At 36.7% G+C, this 21,038-nt stretch overlaps 2 protein-coding genes and 1 long non-coding RNA gene across 3 annotated transcripts; 1 reads left to right on the plus strand and 2 right to left on the minus strand.

Annotated features, from left to right (window-relative positions):
* Nucleotides 1–717: 717 nt before the first annotated feature.
* On the plus strand, nucleotides 718–8,984 carry NRPB2 (DNA-directed RNA polymerase family protein). Its single transcript, XM_059583587.2, has 25 exons — nucleotides 718–1,137; nucleotides 2,515–2,736; nucleotides 2,824–3,114; nucleotides 3,244–3,441; nucleotides 3,614–3,678; nucleotides 3,762–3,848; nucleotides 3,928–4,048; nucleotides 4,179–4,223; nucleotides 4,310–4,447; nucleotides 4,575–4,647; nucleotides 4,802–4,878; nucleotides 4,965–5,072; nucleotides 5,154–5,270; nucleotides 5,390–5,545; nucleotides 5,631–5,735; nucleotides 5,852–5,977; nucleotides 6,065–6,142; nucleotides 6,244–6,339; nucleotides 6,426–6,541; nucleotides 6,649–6,718; nucleotides 6,800–6,853; nucleotides 6,987–7,130; nucleotides 7,313–7,612; nucleotides 7,851–8,273; nucleotides 8,375–8,984. The coding sequence occupies exons 1-25, from the start codon at nucleotides 889–891 to the stop codon at nucleotides 8,492–8,494; spliced, it is 3,579 nt and encodes a 1,192-aa protein (XP_059439570.1). The 5' UTR covers nucleotides 718–888; the 3' UTR covers nucleotides 8,495–8,984.
* Nucleotides 8,985–10,277: 1,293 nt separating this feature from the next.
* On the minus strand, nucleotides 10,278–11,934 carry LOC132171450 (F-box/kelch-repeat protein At3g23880). The gene has a single exon (XM_059582765.2). It carries the CDS (start codon nucleotides 11,531–11,533, stop codon nucleotides 10,355–10,357), a length of 1,179 nt encoding a protein of 392 aa, XP_059438748.1. The 5' UTR covers nucleotides 11,534–11,934; the 3' UTR covers nucleotides 10,278–10,354.
* A 2,336-nt stretch (nucleotides 11,935–14,270) lies between these two features.
* LOC132173087 (uncharacterized) lies at nucleotides 14,271–20,962 on the minus strand. The gene is made up of 3 exons (XR_009439227.2): nucleotides 17,712–20,962; nucleotides 15,807–15,919; nucleotides 14,271–15,730 (listed from the first exon to the last, which is right to left on the minus strand). It is a non-coding gene; the product is annotated as an uncharacterized LOC132173087 (long non-coding RNA).
* Between the last annotated feature and the right edge of the window lie 76 nt (nucleotides 20,963–21,038).

Consider the following 21,038-nt stretch of genomic DNA (forward strand, 5'->3'; position numbering starts at 1 on the left):
ATAATTAATTATCTTTCTTTTTTTCCTAAACTACTATTTTTCTCTAAAATTGCCTTAGGTGACACCCTTGCATTTTTATTTTATTTTTTAATTTTAAGTTTAAAAAATAAAAAGCAACAGAAAAAATTAAAAAAATTAATTTTTTTTTTTTTTTGAGTAATTGAAACCCACCTTCATCTCCAACCACAGAAAAAAAAAAAAAAAACAAAAAACAAAAAACAAAAAAATCACCTTCATTAGGCCGGAATGGGTACCGGTCCCCCAAAGGATTAAGCCACCCTCTTTTGTCTATTGGGTTGATTTGGTTAATGGGGATTAGCCCAAGGGGCAGCCCAATTCCTAAGGGGGCTGGGCTTAATGGATTTAGAAATTTAGGAAGCTAAATTTGGGTAAAAGTAAAACAATTCTTAACTTCTCTATTTTAGAATGTATTTACAAAAAAAAAAAAAACAATCTCTTTTCCACACTAGTCCCAAGTTGAGACAGCTCTCTGCGAGTAATTTTAAAGGTTTATTTATGATATATTAAAAATAATATAATTATTAAAATTATTTTTATCAAAATTTAATAATAATTAATTAAAAATTTAATAATAATTTTAATAATCACGTCATTTTTAATTCTTAATTATTAAGTATACCGTCAAGAATTACCGGCTATTCACAGTCCACGCCAGCACGAACTCGTCCAATAACCACCGCCGAAGGCATAGAGGCAAAAGCCGCTGGAATGATATAAAGCAGCACACAACCCGCTAGCCCTCAACTTTCCCTCATCTTGAAACACCAACTGGTCCGTAACTAAGCGTCACCTCCAACGCTCTCCTAGGGTTTTCACTCGCTCTAACGCAACAACACATATAGGTTTTCGAGCTTCAATCGAAGAGCTATGGAGGACGACCAGGAGTATGACCAGCAGGTAAGCTACGACGACGAAGAAGAGGACGAGATCACCCAGGAGGACGCCTGGGCCGTTATCTCCGCCTACTTCGAAGAGAAGGGCCTGGTGCGCCAGCAGCTCGACTCTTTCGACGAGTTCATCCAGAACACTATGCAGGAGATCGTCGATGAGTCTGCCGACATCGAGATCCGCCCCGAGTCCCAGCACAACCCGGGCCACCAGTCGGACTTCGCCGAGGTCCGTTTTTCTTGACGAATTTCTGGTTTTCCTATAGGGATTGCCTTGTTTTCTCTGGGAACAAACGGAGTTTTAGAACTTTTAGGGTTTCATCTGATTAATTTACTTGGAGATGAAGGGGAGTGGTTAGGGTTTCTGTTAAAGTTTCACTTTTGGTGAAAATTCAAGATTAACCTCGTCGGTAGTTTTAACTGATAGGCTACTTTTACACTAGCTTCAAAACCTGGCGTTGCCCGAGTATTGGATAGCTTCAAATCCTGTAGCCGTTCGATTCCGTTGAGCTAGGATTCGTTTCTTCTTTACTGGCTTCCTGGAGAGATTTACTCAACTTTAATAAGAATGGTGGAAGTTGGAAACACAAACTGAGTAGTTTTTTTTTTTATTGAGAAATTATGTTTCCAGGAACATATTTAGGAATGGATACTCAAGAAGTGAGATTAAATTACTTGCGAGAATGAATTTTAGTGAAAGTTACTTTTTTTTTTTAAAAAAAAAAAAAAAAGTATTTTAATTAGTTTCAGAAACCTGTAACCATTAAGCGAAGGAAGCTTTAGTGCACAAACCTCTGGCTCTGTTTGTTACAATGGAAGATAGTATGCAACTTGAAACATTTTTTGCATTGGTGCTTGGTATAAAATCACCAAGCGGGAGAATACTTATTTCTCTATACTCACTACAACAATTTATCGATTGAATAATCTAATTGAAAGTACTTTTGTGGAAACATATAAATCATCCTTATATATCTGCGGAGGTCAGTCAGTTTATGAACATTTCGGAAGCCTTTTTGTTGGGACTTTTGTGGAAACGGTGTCCTTACGCTAAATTTAATTTTTCCATTGGAGAACCTTTATTGAAGTTTTTGGTTGGAATAAATGGACCTATATGTTTCAAATTATGCAGTATTGTCACTCAGATAGTTCAATCATTTTTGTGGATTCAAGTTATGTTATACTGATAGTTGAGTTGAGGAAGATCTAATTTCATAACATTCAGTTTGACTGACGAGAAAATGTGGGGGAACAAAAAAGGAATTCATATATTTTTTTGATAAGTGATGCAATCTCATTAGAAATGCGCCCCCTCTCTGCAGCCCCCCCTAGTACACACAAACTATTCAAAAAAAAAAAAGTAAATAATATTTTAAATCTTATTTTTATGTTGTTTTGGACTCCAAGGAATAGATGAATGTAAAAAATGGTATTAGATTTGGTTGAATGGAGGGTTTTTGTTCTGTTGCGCTTATTTAATGTTTAAGAATCAAATTTTAATTTCTTTTCATCTCCCTCATTTTAAACCAATGAAACCATTTAGAAATCGAATAATTTTATTGGTTTTGTTCTTGGTTCGTGACACCAATTTTCCCCACCCCTGCAGACTATCTATAAGATTAGCTTTGGTCAGATATACTTGAGCAAGCCTATGATGACAGAGTCTGATGGAGAAACTGCGACCTTGTTTCCAAAGGCTGCTAGGTTGAGAAATCTAACATACTCGGCGCCCTTGTATGTGGATGTCTCAAAAAGAGTCATAAAGAAAGGGCATGATGGTGAAGAAGTAACTGAGACTCAGGATTTCACCAAAGTATTTATTGGGAAGGTTTGTAACTTGAACTCTGTATCAATGAATGGTTGAATTCATCTATGTGAATTAACCACTATGTTGTGTACTGTCATGTATTAGTAGGTTCCAATAATGTTGCGGTCAAGTTATTGCACATTGTACGAGAATTCCGAGAAGGATTTAACAGAGCTTGGGGAGTGTCCATATGATCAAGGTGGGTATTTTATTATAAATGGGAGTGAAAAGGTTCTAATTGCTCAGGAAAAGATGAGCACCAATCATGTCTATGTGTTCAAGAAAAGACAGCCTAACAAGTATGCCTATGTGGGGGAAGTTCGGTCTATGGCGGAGTCTCAAAACAGACCCCCCAGTACCATGTTTGTGCGGATGCTCTCTCGGACTAGTGCCAAAGGGGTAATGGGATAATCTATGGCGCTTGGGTTTACTTTTTCTTGGAATGATTGACTATTCAGTTTTTAGCTATTGTTATAGTTTGCTGTATTAAGTGTCTTCTTCTGCCTGTATCCACTTCTACTACCGCAGGGCTCTTCGGGGCAGTACATTCGTGCCACTCTTCCATACATTCGAACTGAAATTCCAATTATTATTGTATTTCGAGCTTTGGGGTTTGTAGCTGACAAAGACATACTAGAACACATATGTTACGACTTCTCTGATACTCAAATGATGGAGTTGCTCCGCCCCTCCTTGGAAGAAGCATTTGTGATTCAAAATCAACAGGTACTCTGCTGCTATGAGGCGCCCCCCCCCCCCCCCCCCCCCCGTCACTGCATCATACTCAGTTTCCTGCAATATTCATTGTGATCAATGGATATGGTGCTCATTTCCATTCTCTCTGGATTCTGCTGTTGGGCTTTAATAAAATGTTCATGTTCTCTATCTGCTGCTGCAGGTTGCACTAGATTACATTGGGAAACGAGGAGCAACTGTTGGTGTAACTAGGGAAAAGAGGATCAAGTAAGTAGTATCTTGGTAAATCTTCGCATCTGGGTGTTTTGCATAAATTTTTAGTGCTTATCTACCGTGCACCCTCCTCACAGGTATGCTAAAGAAATTCTTCAAAAGGAAATGCTTCCTCATGTTGGTGTTGGAGAGTTTTGCGAGACAAAAAAGGCTTACTATTTTGGGTAAAGTTTGGTCTCCATTAGATATGCATTTGTATTGTGGCAGTGATATGTGTGCTAAACTTATTGATGCTTCTACCAGTTATATTATTCACCGGCTTCTGCTGTGTGCACTTGGCCGGAGAGCCGAAGATGATAGGGATCATTATGGCAACAAGAGGCTGGACCTTGCTGGTCCCTTACTTGGAGGCCTGTTTAGAATGGTTAGTTTTGTGTGAAAATTTGGATGTTACTTGAAACTTGGGTGTTCCTTTATTGTTCATAGTTTTTTTTTTTGTTCATATTATTGTTTACACATCTGATGATATTTTATTGTTGTTTATATGAATACAGCTATTCAGAAAGTTAACTAGGGATGTGAGAGGTTATGTGCAGAAGGTTCCTTACATAAACCCTGATATTATTTAGTTTAGTTGCTATACTTTTTGTGGGGTGTGTACCTACGTATTTCATGCATGGTACAGTGTGTAGATAATGGAAAGGAAGTTAACCTCCAATTTGCCATCAAAGCAAAAACCATCACCAGTGGTCTCAAATACTCTCTCGCCACTGGAAACTGGGGGCAAGCAAATGCAGCTGGTACAAGAGCTGGAGTTTCACAGGTTTAAGTCATAATTATCTTATTTATGCTTTCCTCTCTCAATTTCTGCTATTTATTTGCATTAAAAAATGCATCTCTTCTATCGTAGATGACTCTATGTTTTCCATTTTTTTTCTTTCTTTCTGCAGGTGTTGAATCGCTTAACATATGCCTCCACGTTGTCACATCTAAGAAGACTGAATTCTCCCATAGGACGTGAAGGTAAAAACTAGTTGTGTTGCATGCATCAGCTAATTCTGTCTTCTGAATTCTTGAGCTTGCAGAGATTTGTGCTATTGGGGCAATATAGGGATATCATCCATGATAATTATTTTTTTTCTTCCTTATCGTCCTTTAACTGAGTTATATTTACCAGGGAAATTGGCCAAACCACGGCAGTTGCACAATTCACAGTGGGGAATGATGTGTCCAGCTGAAACACCTGAAGGACAAGTGAGTATTTTTTTTGTGGACTACTGAAGAAATTTGCCTCACTTGGTTCTTGTGGCACTTATGACTTTATTTTGCTGTAACTTCAGGCATGTGGACTGGTGAAGAATCTTGCATTGATGGTGTACATAACTGTTGGATCTGCAGCATACCCTATTTTGGAATTTTTGGAAGAATGGGGTACAGAGAATTTTGAGGTGTGTACTTTTGGTTCTGTTCAAGCAGGTATCAATTTTCTATTTCCTTATTTCCTAGCTTGACATTTTAGCTAATTGCAGGAAATTTCTCCTGCTGTTATTCCGCAAGCTACAAAAATTTTTGTTAATGGTTGCTGGGTTGGTATTCATCGAGATCCTGATATGTTGGTGAAAACATTAAGAAAGCTGAGGCGAAGGGTCAGTATTTCTGGGTGTCTGTGTTGTATATTGTGCAAAATAACTCTATGCTGAGAAGACTGTTGGGCATATGAATGTTATGACATGGATGGAATGCTGACAAGTATTTACATGTGCAGGTTGATGTTAATACCGAGGTTGGAGTAGTTAGAGATATCCGATTGAAAGAACTGCGGATATATACTGACTATGGCCGTTGCAGTCGTCCACTATTCATTGTAGACAAGCAGAGGCTTCTCATAAAGAAGAAGGATATTCATGCATTGCAGCAGAGGGTGAGCCTACTAAAAAAAAATTGTCCCTTTCTTTGAACTAAATGTGTTTTTAGCAACAACATCAATTTAATTACTCTATTTTCAGGAAACCCCTGAGGATGCTGGTTGGCATGATCTTGTTGCAAAGGGATTTATAGAATATATTGACACAGAAGAAGAAGAGACAACAATGATTTCCATGACCATCAATGTGAGCAATACAATTTTAGTTGGGAAAAACACATCTCTATTTAATGTGTCAATTAACCATCTGATTAAGAGGTTTGAAGAACTTATAAACATCTAACTGCAAGAAACTTGAACCAGGATCTTGTACAAGCAAGGCTAAATCCAGAGGAAGCTTATTCTGAAACTTATACCCATTGTGAAATCCACCCATCATTGATTTTGGGTGTTTGTGCTTCAATTATACCATTTCCAGACCATAATCAGGTACTTTTGTTATGCTGGTACGAATTTTTCTGGTCAAGAAATATTTATGTTTTTAATCCATCTAACTGATTCGTTGCTGGTGCATAGTCTCCTCGTAATACATATCAATCAGCTATGGGTAAGCAAGCGATGGGTATTTATGTCACCAACTACCAATTTCGAATGGTATGCTTTGGTTCTCATGTTTATGATTACTACCTTTTCAACATTTTATTGGATATCATACCTAAGATCGCTGGGTTCTTATTTCTCTTTACTTCACACAGGATACGTTAGCTTATGTTCTATATTATCCTCAAAAGCCACTTGTTACCACACGAGCGATGGAGCATCTCCACTTTAGGCAGCTTCCTGCTGGCATTGTAAGTATTTTAACTTGGTATAACTTGTGTTGTTTACTCACCTTTCTCGTTTCTTATAATGCTTTCTGCCTATTACTCTGCTTCAGAATGCCATTGTTGCCATTGCCTGCTATTCTGGATATAACCAGGAAGATTCTGTTATAATGAACCAATCGTCTATAGACCGTGGATTCTTTAGGTCACTATTTTTCCGTTCATATCGGTAAGCATATCCCTAACACTTTTTGAATATATTTAGGCCTTTAGCTTCTGTACTTGTTCATTATTTTCCTTGGGGGTGGCACATTATTAATTCTCTTCCTTCCATAGTGATGAGGAGAAGAAGATGGGGACTCTTGTCAAAGAGGATTTTGGACGGCCAGACAGATCCAATACCATGGTGAAAACTGAGTTTTGGATAGTCTATGTTCTATGCTACTTGAGTGAATATTTTTCATTTAAATAAGATCTTGTTTTGCAGGGTATGCGCCATGGCTCTTATGATAAATTGGATGATGATGGCCTTGCACCTCCTGTGAGTATATGTGAATTTGTGTATTGTGTCCCACTTATCAAAAAATTTGTGGATTGTGTCCTAGTCCTCAGAGTTAATGATCTGCTTATATTTTCATTTTGTTCTCTAAAAGTAACTTGTTATTGTATATTAGGGTACGAGAGTTTCAGGCGAGGATGTGATTATTGGAAAGACCACTCCCATTGCTCAGGACGAAGCTCAGGGACTAGCTTCACGTTATTCACGGCGTGATCATAGCATAAGCCTGCGGCATAGTGAAACTGGAATTGTTGACCAAGTAAGCTTTAGTTAAATTCACATCACAGCTTTGTCTTTTGAATTAACTGTTGTCTATGTCAATTGAGTTGATTGATCTGAAGATTTAATTGAATCATCAAATGCCTCTGACAGGTTGTTTGTTATTTAAACATGCGCTTTTAATGCAATCTGACTGTTGTTTATGTATCTATTCCTTGGCAGGTTCTACTGACAACAAATGCGGATGGGCTAAGGTTTGTGAAAGTAAGGGTGAGATCCGTTAGAATTCCTCAGATTGGGGATAAATTTAGCAGTCGGCATGGGCAAAAGGGAACAGTGGGCATGACATATACTCAAGAAGACATGCCGTGGACCATGGAAGGGATCACCCCTGATATCATCGTTAATCCGCATGCTATTCCTTCACGTATGACAATTGGTCAGCTGATTGAGTGTATCATGGGCAAGGTTGCAGCTCACATGGGAAAGGAAGGAGATGCTACTCCTTTCACAGATGTCACTGTAAGTTGATTCTCTCTTTAAAACGGCAGGATCTGAAATATTTGTCATAGGAGATGCTACGCCCTTTATAGACTTCCACAACTGTTATGGAAATTTCGTTATCAATGCTCATCTTCTCTTCAGCTTTTAAAGTGTCATTATTTAGACTTAGGAATTGGGTCATGAAGCACTTTGTTCACTATTAAATTTGTGATGTTTGGAATTTGAAGGTTTTCTCCTGTTCTTATTTTTGTTGTAGGTGGACAATATCAGCAAAGCTCTTCACAAATGTGGTTATCAAATGCGTGGTTTTGAGACCATGTATAATGGTCACACTGGTCGACGTCTCAGTGCTATGATATTCCTTGGCCCCACTTACTACCAAAGACTGAAGCATATGGTTGATGACAAGATCCATTCGCGTGGGCGGGGCCCTGTCCAGATCCTGACAAGGCAGCCTGCTGAAGGACGGTCCCGTGATGGAGGTCTTCGATTTGGAGAAATGGAACGAGATTGCATGATTGCCCATGGTGCAGCTCACTTCCTCAAAGAGCGATTGTTTGACCAGAGCGATGCATATCGGGTCCATGTTTGTGAACGTTGTGGGTTGATAGCTGTTGCAAATTTGAAGAAGAACTCTTTCGAGTGCAGGGGTTGCAAAAACAAAACCGACATTGTTCAGGTGAACACCTTCATCTAGGAACGCAAAACATATCATTGGTCTTACTGTTATAATAGATTATTGTTTTTTCTTTTTGGGTGATTTAATGCTTGTGTATGCAGGTTCACATTCCTTATGCCTGTAAGCTGCTCTTCCAAGAGCTTATGGCCATGGCTATAGCACCAAGAATGCTCACAAAGGAACCCAAACCATCCAAAGACCAAAAGAAGAAAGGAGCCTGAGATATCCAATTGAACAGTGTCTTGGACCAATTATTCTTCCAGAGTTCTGCTCTGCCAGCTAATTTGTGAAATATTTCTTGGTATAGAGAAGTCGATGTTTTGGACCAATAGAAGAATCATATTTATGGAAACCCTTGGTGGGTTTGGAAACAAATGACCAAAGGTTGAGCAAATCATTTCTTCTTGTTGATTTTGATCAAGAGCCTCTACCTAGTAGTTGGAGATGCTGCTGCTGCTGCTGCTTTTTCCTTTAATTTCCAGCCATTACAAGACATCTTGGACAAGGAGAGTATCGCTACAACACATATAGGGAAAGACGTCTGGCTTTTCTTGGGATCGGCGGCATTTTTAGTTTTTCTTCCAATGAGAAAGAGGAGAGGAGTTTTATTGTATCAAACCTGTACACTAGAAATAGCTATATTTAGTAACTCTGGTCTGTACATCTACAAAAATAATTTAGTGGTTCAAAGATGTGGCTTTTAATTTATCATTTATCATTTATTTTTTATTTTTTATTTTGTGTAGGTGGAACTTAATGAACTACCCTCCAACCAAATAACCAATAGAGAGTAATGTTAAATAACTCTTTTAGTCTTTTTATATCTTGCTAGTCGAAGTTACATCAGTGATTAAAAATATTTAATAATCAGAAGCTGATATGGCAGCTATAGGTACTTGCTTTTTAACAATAAAAGTAGAGGCCTCAAACTTTTGTCGGCCAAATCTCATTTTATGGAAATGATTCACCCATTTAGAGGTAGCTTGATCTTCTAGCCAAGTGGCTCAGGCCAAGTCTGGGTATATTGCAGAAAAAAAAAAAAAAAAAAAAAAAAAAAACGGTGTACTGCACAATCCTGGAGTTGCTGCTCAAAGGTGGAAAATGCTTTGGATTCATGAATGCTCCTTTGAGAATGCATTGGCTAGAAACTGAGTCTAAAAGCAAAAACATGCAAATACAACTAAATAGCCAGTTATGAAATAGGACACAATTAGTCTATAGAGAACAGTTCCACAAAAGTTCTTGACCTAGACTCCACAAAATGAAAACACATTTTAAGAATAGAGAGAAAGCTAATAATAACATTCATTATTCAATGTCAGAGAATGTATAAAAATATACTTCAGGAGCTCATTCAATCCAACATCTTTGAGGGTCTTGATAGACTTTCCACTCCCATAATATTGACCTGTCATTAGTTCATGATTCCCTTCCCTAAACTTTGTCACTCTTCCACGAGCTTCCTTAAATGTGAAAAATGCTTTATTTGTAAACTCCACACTAATTAAACAGAATATTTATTACCTTGTCCAGAGGCAGGAGAATGAATGAAATACAGAAAACTAAAGCCCCCTCATAGTTGCCCTAATAAGCCAAGATATTTTTAGGCATTGGATTTTATGAAAATAGGGAAAGTACTGAAAAACATTGACCAACATGCCCTAATGTGCTATGTCATTTTTTATCAAATCTGAACTCTAATCAAAGAGTTCAATTTTGCAAATTATGTAAACTAACCCCATCAACCATATCGAATCACGAAAACCTCTTCAACGGTAAATGTCTAGAAATAACAAGAAATAAACATCAAAAACCAAAAAATATAAGCAATACTAAACATATGGGGCAGTGAAAAAATAATTATGTCTGAAAAGTAAAGAAAGATCACGTGTAGAACCCTTGCACTCCTGCTTCTTTAAATTTAAAATTCTCTCACTATTGCTCCAAAAGATATATGGGTTAAACGTAAAGAGTACAAATATTTGAGAACATCATTGACAACAATAAGCAGAAAATATTGTCTCAGCCCATATATGCTGCTTGAAACACACTTGGAACAGATACAAAAAAGATGGCCATTGTCAACAATTGCCCTGCTCTTCAAATTCATTTCCGCCCTTGACAGAAACTAGGGTCTCCATGTAAGTAACCAACTGCAAGTGCAAGCAGCGTGTTACTTCATGACCAATTTGAAGATTAGTAATTTCTTTGGTAGAGGAGTCATACAAGACCGGCTGTCCTTCAAAATGTTCAAAGAACATGGTTTGGGTGTCATTCTTCCAAACTCCTAATGGTCGTTCAATTTCTGTAAACGGTCCAACAGTGAAAAGCTTAGTCCACGAATCCTTAACACCAACTTCGTGCATCAACCATATATCAAAGCAAAACTCCGACCATTCTTCATCAATGATAGTAACTGCCATAGCAATCAATTCATTCAGCTCGAAAATGTGTCTCAAAGGATTACCTATAACATCATCTGGCAGCCATGTTTTTAGGAATACCTCGTCGCTCACGTCAAATGACAAAACACCCTCCCAATCATGACAATATGCCTCCCAAGAAACCATCCCATTGATGTATGTCCGTGAACCTCTAAAACTCTCACTAAAACACGGGTCGCTATCAACTTTTCTCCAAGAATCCGCACTTAAGCTATATACCTCACTTTGGAATATGCATTGTATTCGAGAATGGGATATGGTAGGGTCGGGCATAGTGCGCCTAAGGTTGATTATCTTGTAGTCATTAGTTTTGGCATCAAAACCAAATCCAATACCATTGAAGTAGACAGGATGCCCAGCGGGGCAGCTTAACAGGTTTGATTCGGGGACAACCTTTGTTTCTCTAGTTGCAGGGTTCCATAGAACAATACTCAATCCACAGTTATCGTGGAGACAAACGACACCATTGCAAGAACCCACAACCAAAATCTCAACCTTGAAGTGGGGTTGAGGTACAATCTTCTTGTCGATCTCAAAATACGGTGGAGGTAGAGGCTGTGTAAGGGATACTTGGAGTGTTTCATAAGAAAGCGTGGATACAGCATAATCTTTGGTGATTTTATCGAGCGTTTTAAGGAGAAGGTGGGTGTTGCTGTTGTTCTTGTTGTGCAGGATTTGTTTTGTTATGAAGTTTTTGTGAGTAATGAGAGCGTACCAGGATTTGCAGACGCACTTTAAACGCAAGAGAGAGACAACCGGAAGCCATACCAGAATCTGTTCCACCAAATCTTGAGGCAATTCGTTGATCATCAACATTTGTTGATCTCTGTGGTGCGGAGGATATATTTGATGCCCAACAAACACAAAGATGATTAATCCGCAGGGTTAGGGTTTTAGTTTTGAGAAATGCTAAACTTACACCCAATAAAATGATTTCTTCTTCGTTTGCACCGGAGCCATCCCACTCCCACCAGAGAAATCAGATGTGAGAGAGGCAGATACTGAAAAAGAACAAACACAGATCTGAGAAAGCCGCTGCACCTCATCTCTCCATCTCTGCATCTCTTGGAAGAAAAATTTCTCCAAAGAGAGAGAGCACCATTGTTGGCTGAGGCAATGGCTCTGGAGATGAGTTTGCTTTGGTTTTGGCTTGAGAGATGCAGAGAATGGAGATTTGAAAAAGATACGCGGAGCTGGGTTTTTGCAGAAATGTCATGTCTCGCCAGGGCCAGAGAAGTACGACATGCAGAAGACACTTGTTTGTTTTTTCAAAATTATTAACAAATAATTAAAAGTATAAAATATATTTCAAAACACAAATGTCTTTACGAAATATTTTGACAAAATAATTTCTTAATTTTTTTAAGGGTTAAATACTTCATACCTTCCTAGGGTTTTCTAACTTTATTTTTTTTCTTATGTGGTTTCATTTTTATCACAGGAAGTCCCTGTAGTTTTGATAAGTGACCAAATTAGTTCATCCATTAATTGACCATTAGGACTGACACGTGGACCAATCAGACGTCGGCACGTGGCACATATTAAATTTTTTTTTTTAAAAAAAATTTTTTAAAATGTATTTTTTTTTAAATTTAAAAAAAAAAAAAAAAAAAGGGAAAAAAATTCCATGGGGGTGGCCGAGCCACCCCCTAGGCATTTTTTTTTTTAAAAAAAAAATTAAATTAAATATGTGCCACGTGTCGACGTCTGATTGGTCCACGTGTCAGTCCTAACGGTCAACTAACGGATGGACTAACTTGGTCACTTATCAAAACCATAAGGACCTCCTGTGATAAAAATGAAACCACAGGGGGGAAAAAATAAAGTTGGAAAACCCTAGGGGGGTATGGAGTATTTAACCCTTTTTTCAAACATTTGTATTTAAGGGGCTTAAAAGTATTTTTAACACTTAAAAAATTCATTTGAAAAAAGAATACTTGTTTTGTAAAAAAAATTAAAGCACTTTTAAAAGTTCAAAAAGCTTAAAAATGACTAAAACACACTTTTGGCAAAAACTTAAAAATAAAACTTTTACCCAAAAGCTTTTTTTAACTTAAAAACTCTATTTCTCAAACACAATTCCAAACATGCTTTTATACTACGGTGGTGGGTGCAAACAAAAACGGGCTTTTAATTTATCATTTATTTTTTATTTTGTGTCGGTGGAATTTGTATGTCCAAATTGAATTTGAAAATTTTTTTTAGAATCGGGATTCCCGGCGATGTTAAAGAAATTGCCCACTAGCAATTTTAATATATCCAAATGACATTCAACATGCCACGTCAATCTATATTTAACTTTCAAATTTCAATCCAAAATATTAGAGAATTTCTTTCTATTCCCTCCCTGGTTTTCCCACACCTCTCTTGCCTCATTTTCTTGCACTTGTTGAAATACAACACTCTGTTTTATGAAGCTAAAACAGAGGAAATTATCAAATGGATTTTATACTTGCACCAGTCCTCCTCTGCTCATGGAATAACTTTCTCTCCCACTTCTCTCTGTTCCAAGTCTACTTATGCCAAGTATTTGAGACTGGGTCTTTGTGTATGTTGTAAATTTATAGAAGTTAAATTTCCGATTTCGTGGTTTCTTGGATTAAAGTTTTCATGTTCATATTAAATGGAACCTTACAGTTGCCTGTAATTTAGTTATTAACGTACATGAACCATCTAAGCCAAACAATTTTTGCACAAGTATGAGCCACGATAATGAGTTTATGCACAAGTACGCCAAACACAAGACATAGAAAATACTAAAGAATACACCATTTAATTTGATTATGCAGAGGATTGAATTTTGTAGAGTAGTCTATAAAGCTTTACATCAGGTCCAGCGAGAAGTGCAAGAAAATGGGAAAGAAAGAGAGAAAGAAGATTAGTGTGGGAAAAAACCTGCAGGGAGGGAATAGAAAGAAAAGAAGCGGTATTTTTTACTTTCTATAAATGTTGACGTGGCATGTTGAACGTCATTGAATATATCGTACGATCCAGCTTTTTAAAATTGTTGATGGGCAATTTCTTTAACATTGCCGGAGATCCCGAGAAACACTATTTTTTAAAACCATCTAGTTTCTATTTTTAATCATAAATTTAATTTTCTTAGAGCATTTTTAGCAGTCTCAGCAAAATTTACTCACTAAAATAACTAAAAGTACATTTTTCTCTATTTTAACTATCCACTTTTTCAAAGCACACTTAGCAATCTTACTATTTTAACTATTAACTTTCACTATTCCATTTAAATAATATTTTTCAAATAATTTCTTTATATATTTTTTAATTTTTTAAAGAATATGGAAAGAGAGAAAAAATTTATATTATTTCTTATTCATTTTAACCCAATACTATTTATTTTGGGTTAAAATGGTGAGACTGAAAATAGAGGATTTTAGTCACTTTTGCTAAATTGCCTTACAAAAATAACTAAAAAATAGTTTTTGTGAGGCCTCAAAGAATGCTCTTACATGTCTTTCTTGCATTTCACTCACCCCAAAAAAGATAAACCAAATCATAAACAAGTACACATGGGCAGCAACTTAATCATGAACAAGTGCTAGAAGTTTTTTTTTTTTTCTTTAATCAAATAAGGGAAAAAGGGTTACATGTGATCGAACAACAACAAAAGGGTGGGCACCCTAACAACAAAGCCTAAGCAGTTAAAGCAGCAGGGATACATGGAAAAGTCCAAAAGGACCAAATACAGGGAATCATCCGAAAGGATCAAACAATAGGCAATGGTTTCATCTATGGCCTCAGAGAAACCATAAACAAGCCGGGCCTGTTCCTAGGCCGCACAAGGCGGTTCTAAAGTGCATAAAATCTCGGTGAAGAGACTTATGCGGTAAAGGTAACAATCACTGTGAAATGAAAGTTGCAGGGATGGCGCTGCATAAAACTGAAAACGAGCCGCTGAAGGACAACCACCGGCATCAAAAAACTCCCTCACAAGGTCAAACCAGATCAGATCAGGGAGATAGTAACCCACAGAAAATAAGAAAAACAGCACAACCAAACAGAAAAAATACAGGGAAATAACAGCAAGATTACAACAAATAAACAAAAAGATTACAACACAACAATAAAAACACAAATCAGCAGCACACAACACCAGCAGGGACGAAGGTAGGCAGGCGGAGGGTAGATCGGAGGAGCCACACGAGGAGGAGGAGATGGACGGATCTGTGGTGGAGATGGGACAACGATGGCAAATCTGTGGAAAGCTCGACCGATCTGTGGCTGATCTGTGGCGGAGGAGGGACGGCGAAGGCAGATCAACAAAATGGGCCGGTGATGGCGGCGCTGAACGGAGAAGGCAGAGGAACAGTGGAAAAGAAAGAGAGAAAAGTAAAAAACAAGAGAAAACCAGGAGAAGAGGAAGGAGAAACAAGGAGGAAACGGAAAAAGGGAGGAGAGAAAGGAAAAGGCAAAGCCTTTCCCTCCTCCCCGGAAAGACCGCACGAGGCGGCAGAAAAAACCCCACTAAGGAGGCGGTTGGGAAGAAAAAAACTTAGGGTTTTTTCAGAGCTTCTCTCTCTAAAACAAGAGAGAGAGAGTTAACAAGTGCTAGAAGTTGGTGTGCCAACATGTAGTCCAAATATACAATAACCGTGACAAACAAAATCAAAGTATATGATGGAACATCATATTACTAATACTAGTAAATATACAATAACCGTGACAAACATAATCAAAGTATATGATGGAACATCATATTACTAATACTAGTATTACTGTAACCACCAGCACAAAATATCAGAAGAAAACACAAAAACTAAGGTACCTTGGTACATCTTCTTAGTTTCATACAACTCTATCTGCAGTCGAAATTTAGCAAATTATCTCTCCATGTTTGACTTGCATTTTGTCAGTTCTTCATACATCATTGTTTCAACCCTAACAACTTCAGCCTTCATTTCCCTCTTGTTTCTCCCTCAGCAGCATCATTACTCTTAACCCATATTTGGACATTGGTAAATCAACCCAATCAAAAAATTTACAAGAACGATTATCCTGCACACCCATTCCGATAAGACACGGAAAAATGTCACAAATTACCAATGAATGATAGATAAATTTCAGAAATTACCTGACAATTTACACAACCATAAAACCAGCAGTTCGTATACAAGCAGCAACTCCACATTGGCAAAATGGATGTCCAGCAGATGCATCGCTTTTTCAGACATGATTTTCTTATGCCTGCCCAAAAGAAAACAAAATTTCTGTTATATATGGAAATAAGGAATAGTATGATATTCAGTTCACATTTCAAAATTTTTTTGTAGCCGTCAATAAAATGAAAGAGAAGAAGCAGCTGCTTGGAAGTATGCAAATTTTTGTATGTCGAAGGCATTAGAAAACTGAAGCACAAGCACAAACCTAAAAGAACATTAGTGTAAGAGCTTTTGAAACAAGAAATTTGTTACATTTAAACACAGGTCTAATGAAGTTAGTTGCTTTAATTTTTTGATAAGTAGGAAAATATGAAAAGGATTGTGGGTCCTAGGAGTATAATAGACAATGTTTGCCCTCCATTGGACTCCGTATACCAAAATGCCATGTTCTATGACAAGTAAGCGAAATTTATTTGCTCAGGAAAAAAAAAAAAAAAAAGAAAGAAAAAAAAAGAAATTCATGAGATTATAATTCCATGGTTTGAAGTTCTTATAATAGGAGTATAATAGTCCAGGTTTGTCCTCTAAACTATAAACTTTCAAAATAAGATTATAGGCTACATAATATACATATCCTCTCTTCTCCAGTCCACCATATAATCTCCCAAGTCAAGTTCTGGATACTATAGTAGACTAATTTTATTAATTTTCCTAATTAGTTTGGGCAAAAAGCAATACTGAGAAAAGAGAAGGCCTTGTTTTCTTCTTTGGCACAAACCCAAAAGAGAAAAGTAATACCTACTATTTGCCTTCTCTATTTGTGGTGCCAATAAGCATTTAACCTTCATATTTTCTATTGTCCTAAGGCTCCAGATAGCACACTTACCATAATTGCTCGAAATAAATCAAACAAGAAAACAAATTAAAGCTGCAATCAGGTCTTAATTAAAATGCTTCAAGTTAATTGGTACAAGTTGATATCATATCTTGGATGCTGCATTAGGATGAGAATCCACTATGCAGTTTGTCCTTTAGTACCGCAATATGTTCCCACCATAATGTGCAATTTGGCCAATTTGTGGTGCCAATAAGTACAATAATTTATTGGGGGACCTATTTAGTTTACAAGAAGCAGAATTTTGAAGTAAATGATAATTGGCTTTGAGTGTTTTGAAAGAAGATGAAAGAAGCGCCATGAAATACTTTAGTTTGGAGGCCAAGACAATAGATAAAAAAAAATAGCTCAAACAGCTTGTAATACAATTACGTAGAAGAATTTTTCAAAAACAAATTAATTTGGTTTGAATGTGTTTTTGGCCCTCACATCAGTAATTCTATACCTCATACCATACTTTATAGCCTGCAAAATTCCATTTTTCATTTTTGATTTTTCCCTCAAATATATATTACATAGTAGCAGCCTAAGAATGCTTACAAACTATTGATTTCCAGTCTTGGCCTTACAATCTTGTGACTATATAATTTAATCTATTATTCCAATCACTAACAAATCAAAATACAAGCAGATCCACAGAAAAATTAACATCAAGGCAAGCATGCAAAATATACAAGTAGATCCACAGAACATACTCCGAAAATATTAGAAAGGAAAAAACCTGCAGAGGAAGATTACCTGGGATCAACGAGAACACAAACAGGCAGTATAAGAATAGACAGATCATTTAAGCCAAAACACATTGCTCTTGATTCTATCGGTAAAGACGGAACATTTTACTCAGAAACTACAAGAAAGTAACACAATCACATATCTATAGAACAAAATAGTACAAGTGAAGCAACAAACCATCTTTTCTCTAGTTGCTGACAAACTTCTATATAACTATTTAATTAGCCAAAACATGATACTATAATATCACCTGTCTAATTTGGCAGGACTGGGCATAAGAGGTCCTCTTGACCTGTTTGACACCTCTTAGCAAATCCATGCAGAACATCCTCAAACTGTAATTGTTAGTAGTCTTCACATCCAAATGGAACTTCAATCAATATCTGCCATTTCCTTACCGAAGACTCAACTTGTCTGTTGTAAAATCCATTCCCTGAAATGTTTGAGAAGATAAGAAAAAAGCAGGTGTGGTTGACACGTTTACCCCTTGCACTTGAGACAGCTGTCCATAGTTTCATTTGAAACATTGCACAATCGTTGAGTTGCTGCTCAAAACTCACCAAAAAAAATTCAAACCACTTCACAAAACTAGCAAAAAAATTGAAGCACCCTTTAGTTGCAGAACAGCACATGGATATTGTTTTTATAAGAATAAATATGATTGAAGAAACCCCTCAGAAGTCAAAACAGATTTCCAATTGTCCTGAAATATGGAGAAAACAATTAGTTACAGTAATAAATATTCTGTTTTTGCAAGATCATATCTTGTTTTCAATTTAAGTAACTACATTTGTTAAAACTTAAAAGTGCACAGATCTGGACTTCTAATTTGTGGTACATAGGATCAAGGTGGACCTCCTACACTTTTCAAAATCCAATGAGTTTGCCAGAACTCTACCAAGTCACTCTTGACCGTACACACACCTTTGAGCCCTTGCTATTCTTCAAGAAAAAGGAGGTAAATGCTTTGGATTCATGAATGCTCCTTGGAGAATGCATTGGCAAGAAACTGAGTCTAAAAGCAAAAACATGCAAATACAACTAAATAGCGAGTTATGAAATAGAACACAATTAGTTAATAGAGAACAGTTACACAAAAGTAAACCAATCTAATTGACACCATTATCGGAGATCGTGTGTAAAATGTGACAGAGAGGATACTCTTTTATGGCTTTCCTATAAACTACTTCTTTTATTGATACATATACAAAGTATGCATGTGTGCACAACCTTATTCGATAAAAATGAGCAGAACTTGTGAGGAACCATTTACTAAGGCAATCATGGACATAAAACAACAATCTTGGGAGTTTCGCAACAAGAACTTTGAAATGAAAGACATCCGTGTACACGACAAATATTTGTAGAAAGAATTTCAGGTTAATAGTTGAATTGTTGAATTGCCTTAGCTACCACCTCTGTGAGTCCTCAATCAATCAGATCAAATCCCTAAAACAACAAATGCATTGTCAGAAAGCTCAACAACCACAAACTGGTGAACCATACTGAAATATGTCCAGACCAAATAGCCACAAACCCTTGTATGTTTAAGCAATCAAGATGAAAAGAGCTCCAAAAAGTCCAAAAACCATGAAAGTTTCCTGCACCAAAAGTTATTGCCCTAGATCTAGACTCCACATAAAAGATAACATATTTTAGGAATTGAGAAAGCTATTAACATTCATTATTCACTGTCAGAGAATGAGTAGAAATATTCTTCAGGGGCTCATTCAATCCAACATCTTTGAGGATCTTGATAAATTTTCCACATCCATAATTGACCTGTTATTAGTACATGATTCCCTTCCCTTAACTTTGTCACTCTTCCACGAGCTTCCAAATTTTAAATGTGAAAAATGCTTTATTTATAAACTACACACTAGTCATATGCCAATCCAGACAATCCTTGGACACAGAACCCAGTGACAAAAACCAGGTATAGTCCCCTTAAGACTTGATTATGTCATTTTATTCTAATTCATCTCTTTTACCTTATTAATTAAACAGGTTAACTTGTTATAAACCTTATGGAGCGTGTTTTACTTCTTCTGTCACACTGTGATAGCTTGCTGAATGCCTGTACATAAGTAGTCTCTATTTTATGTTTACATATTCTTTATGTCATATTCACAGAAAACCGATCTATGTTCCTGTTTACAGAAAGCAATTTATTAGTAACAATTTACACAGCATGCCAAGACATGTCAGTCCCATCAAATCTGTCCATCTACTTTATGCATATACCAAAATTACACCAATAGTAACTACTAAATCTTTGAAAACACCATACTTTATGATTTCTTAATGACACGCAAGAGAACTCAAAACCACAATGTCAATTCAAAGAACATTCCTCTTGATAGCTATCAACCATTATGTTTGCATCACACCAAGCATGAAACTCAAGTATGTTTGGAAAATTCATTAGTGGCAACAAAGAACAACACCACCTAAGCTGTATGTGCTTTATAAAATCTAGACAACAGAGTGTATTCTTATTTTCTAATCCACACAACATTCCTTAAGAAACCCAAAATCACACCTTTGGTAATCAATAATTTAATATCTCATGGGAATAGTAATTAAATATCATGCTACTCCTCATCTTGTAATTTTTGGCATTCGGACACTCTTAGGATTTCAAAATTCAAAACCTATATCTGCATCTATTTACAGTTTCAGATTCATATTTTCTTATGAACTGGTTCCAAAACAAGGTCAACTTTTTCATACGAAGGGGGGGGAGAAAATACAGCACATGATTCATAGACCCAACCCATAAAGACCGAGCATTGGAATGATTCATAGTTTTTCCCTCTTTCCAAATCAAAACGCAACGAAATACTCATCACATCATGTCCCAATCAAAAAGGACAACCCATTACACCAACACATCAATTCAAACACCCTTCTACTCAACAGAAACCCATAACGCAGGACAAGAGAAGGAAAGTATTAGATGAATTAAGCAATGCAAATCCAATACAGAACCGAACATGACAAGCAAGAAGGGAATTTTGGTTTCCATCAAACTTCCTAGCATACAACTGAGCGAGAGAGAGTGTGGGAAATTTTGGTGGCACATTGCTGCTTTCTAGTTTCTATTGACCAGCAGCACAATGTATGCAAAGTTATTATTAACTATGTGTTGAATGCCATAGGAGACTAGAAACAAAAGTTGCTGCTCTTCTACAAGCATCTTAATATTTAAACATTCTGATCATCCTATAGTTACAATGTTAGCAAAGAGGGTATAACATCCCATTTACTCATTCCTTAGTGACCCCTCAAAATCCACCTAAGTCCCAAACTAATAAACAATATTTAAACCTGGGGGGTTTCTGAAACTTAGCCAACTGACCTGAAAAAGTTTGTATTTTAAACCAGCTGAACCACTTTTTTACAGCAACCTGCATTACCTATTACACTTAAAATGTCTATAGTGACTTAAAAGATTAACAGTCCTTATCAACTTTTACTTCATATAGTTCACAGACAAAATTTCTGTTTGTAAAACAAGGTAGTTAGAAGCATTTTTGTAGTGAAATTTCAAATTTTCAATATAAAACAACAATTA

Source organism: Corylus avellana, chromosome 1, assembly GCF_965113065.1.
Source record: "Corylus avellana chromosome 1, dhCorAvel1.hap1.2, whole genome shotgun sequence".
NCBI lineage: Eukaryota > Viridiplantae > Streptophyta > Magnoliopsida > Fagales > Betulaceae > Corylus > Corylus avellana.

Coding starts and splice junctions, on each gene's coding strand:
- NRPB2 (XM_059583587.2), top strand. CDS start 889: ATGGAGGACGACCAGGAGTATGACCAGCAGGTAAGCTACGACGACGAA. Junction 3,115..3,243: donor CTCGGACTAGTGCCAAAGGG/GTAATGGGATAA, acceptor CTACTACCGCAG/GGCTCTTCGGGGCAGTACAT. Junction 4,224..4,309: donor TGAGAGGTTATGTGCAGAAG/GTTCCTTACATA, acceptor TGCATGGTACAG/TGTGTAGATAATGGAAAGGA.
- LOC132171450 (XM_059582765.2), bottom strand. CDS start 11,533: ATGTTGATGATCAACGAATTGCCTCAAGATTTGGTGGAACAGATTCTG.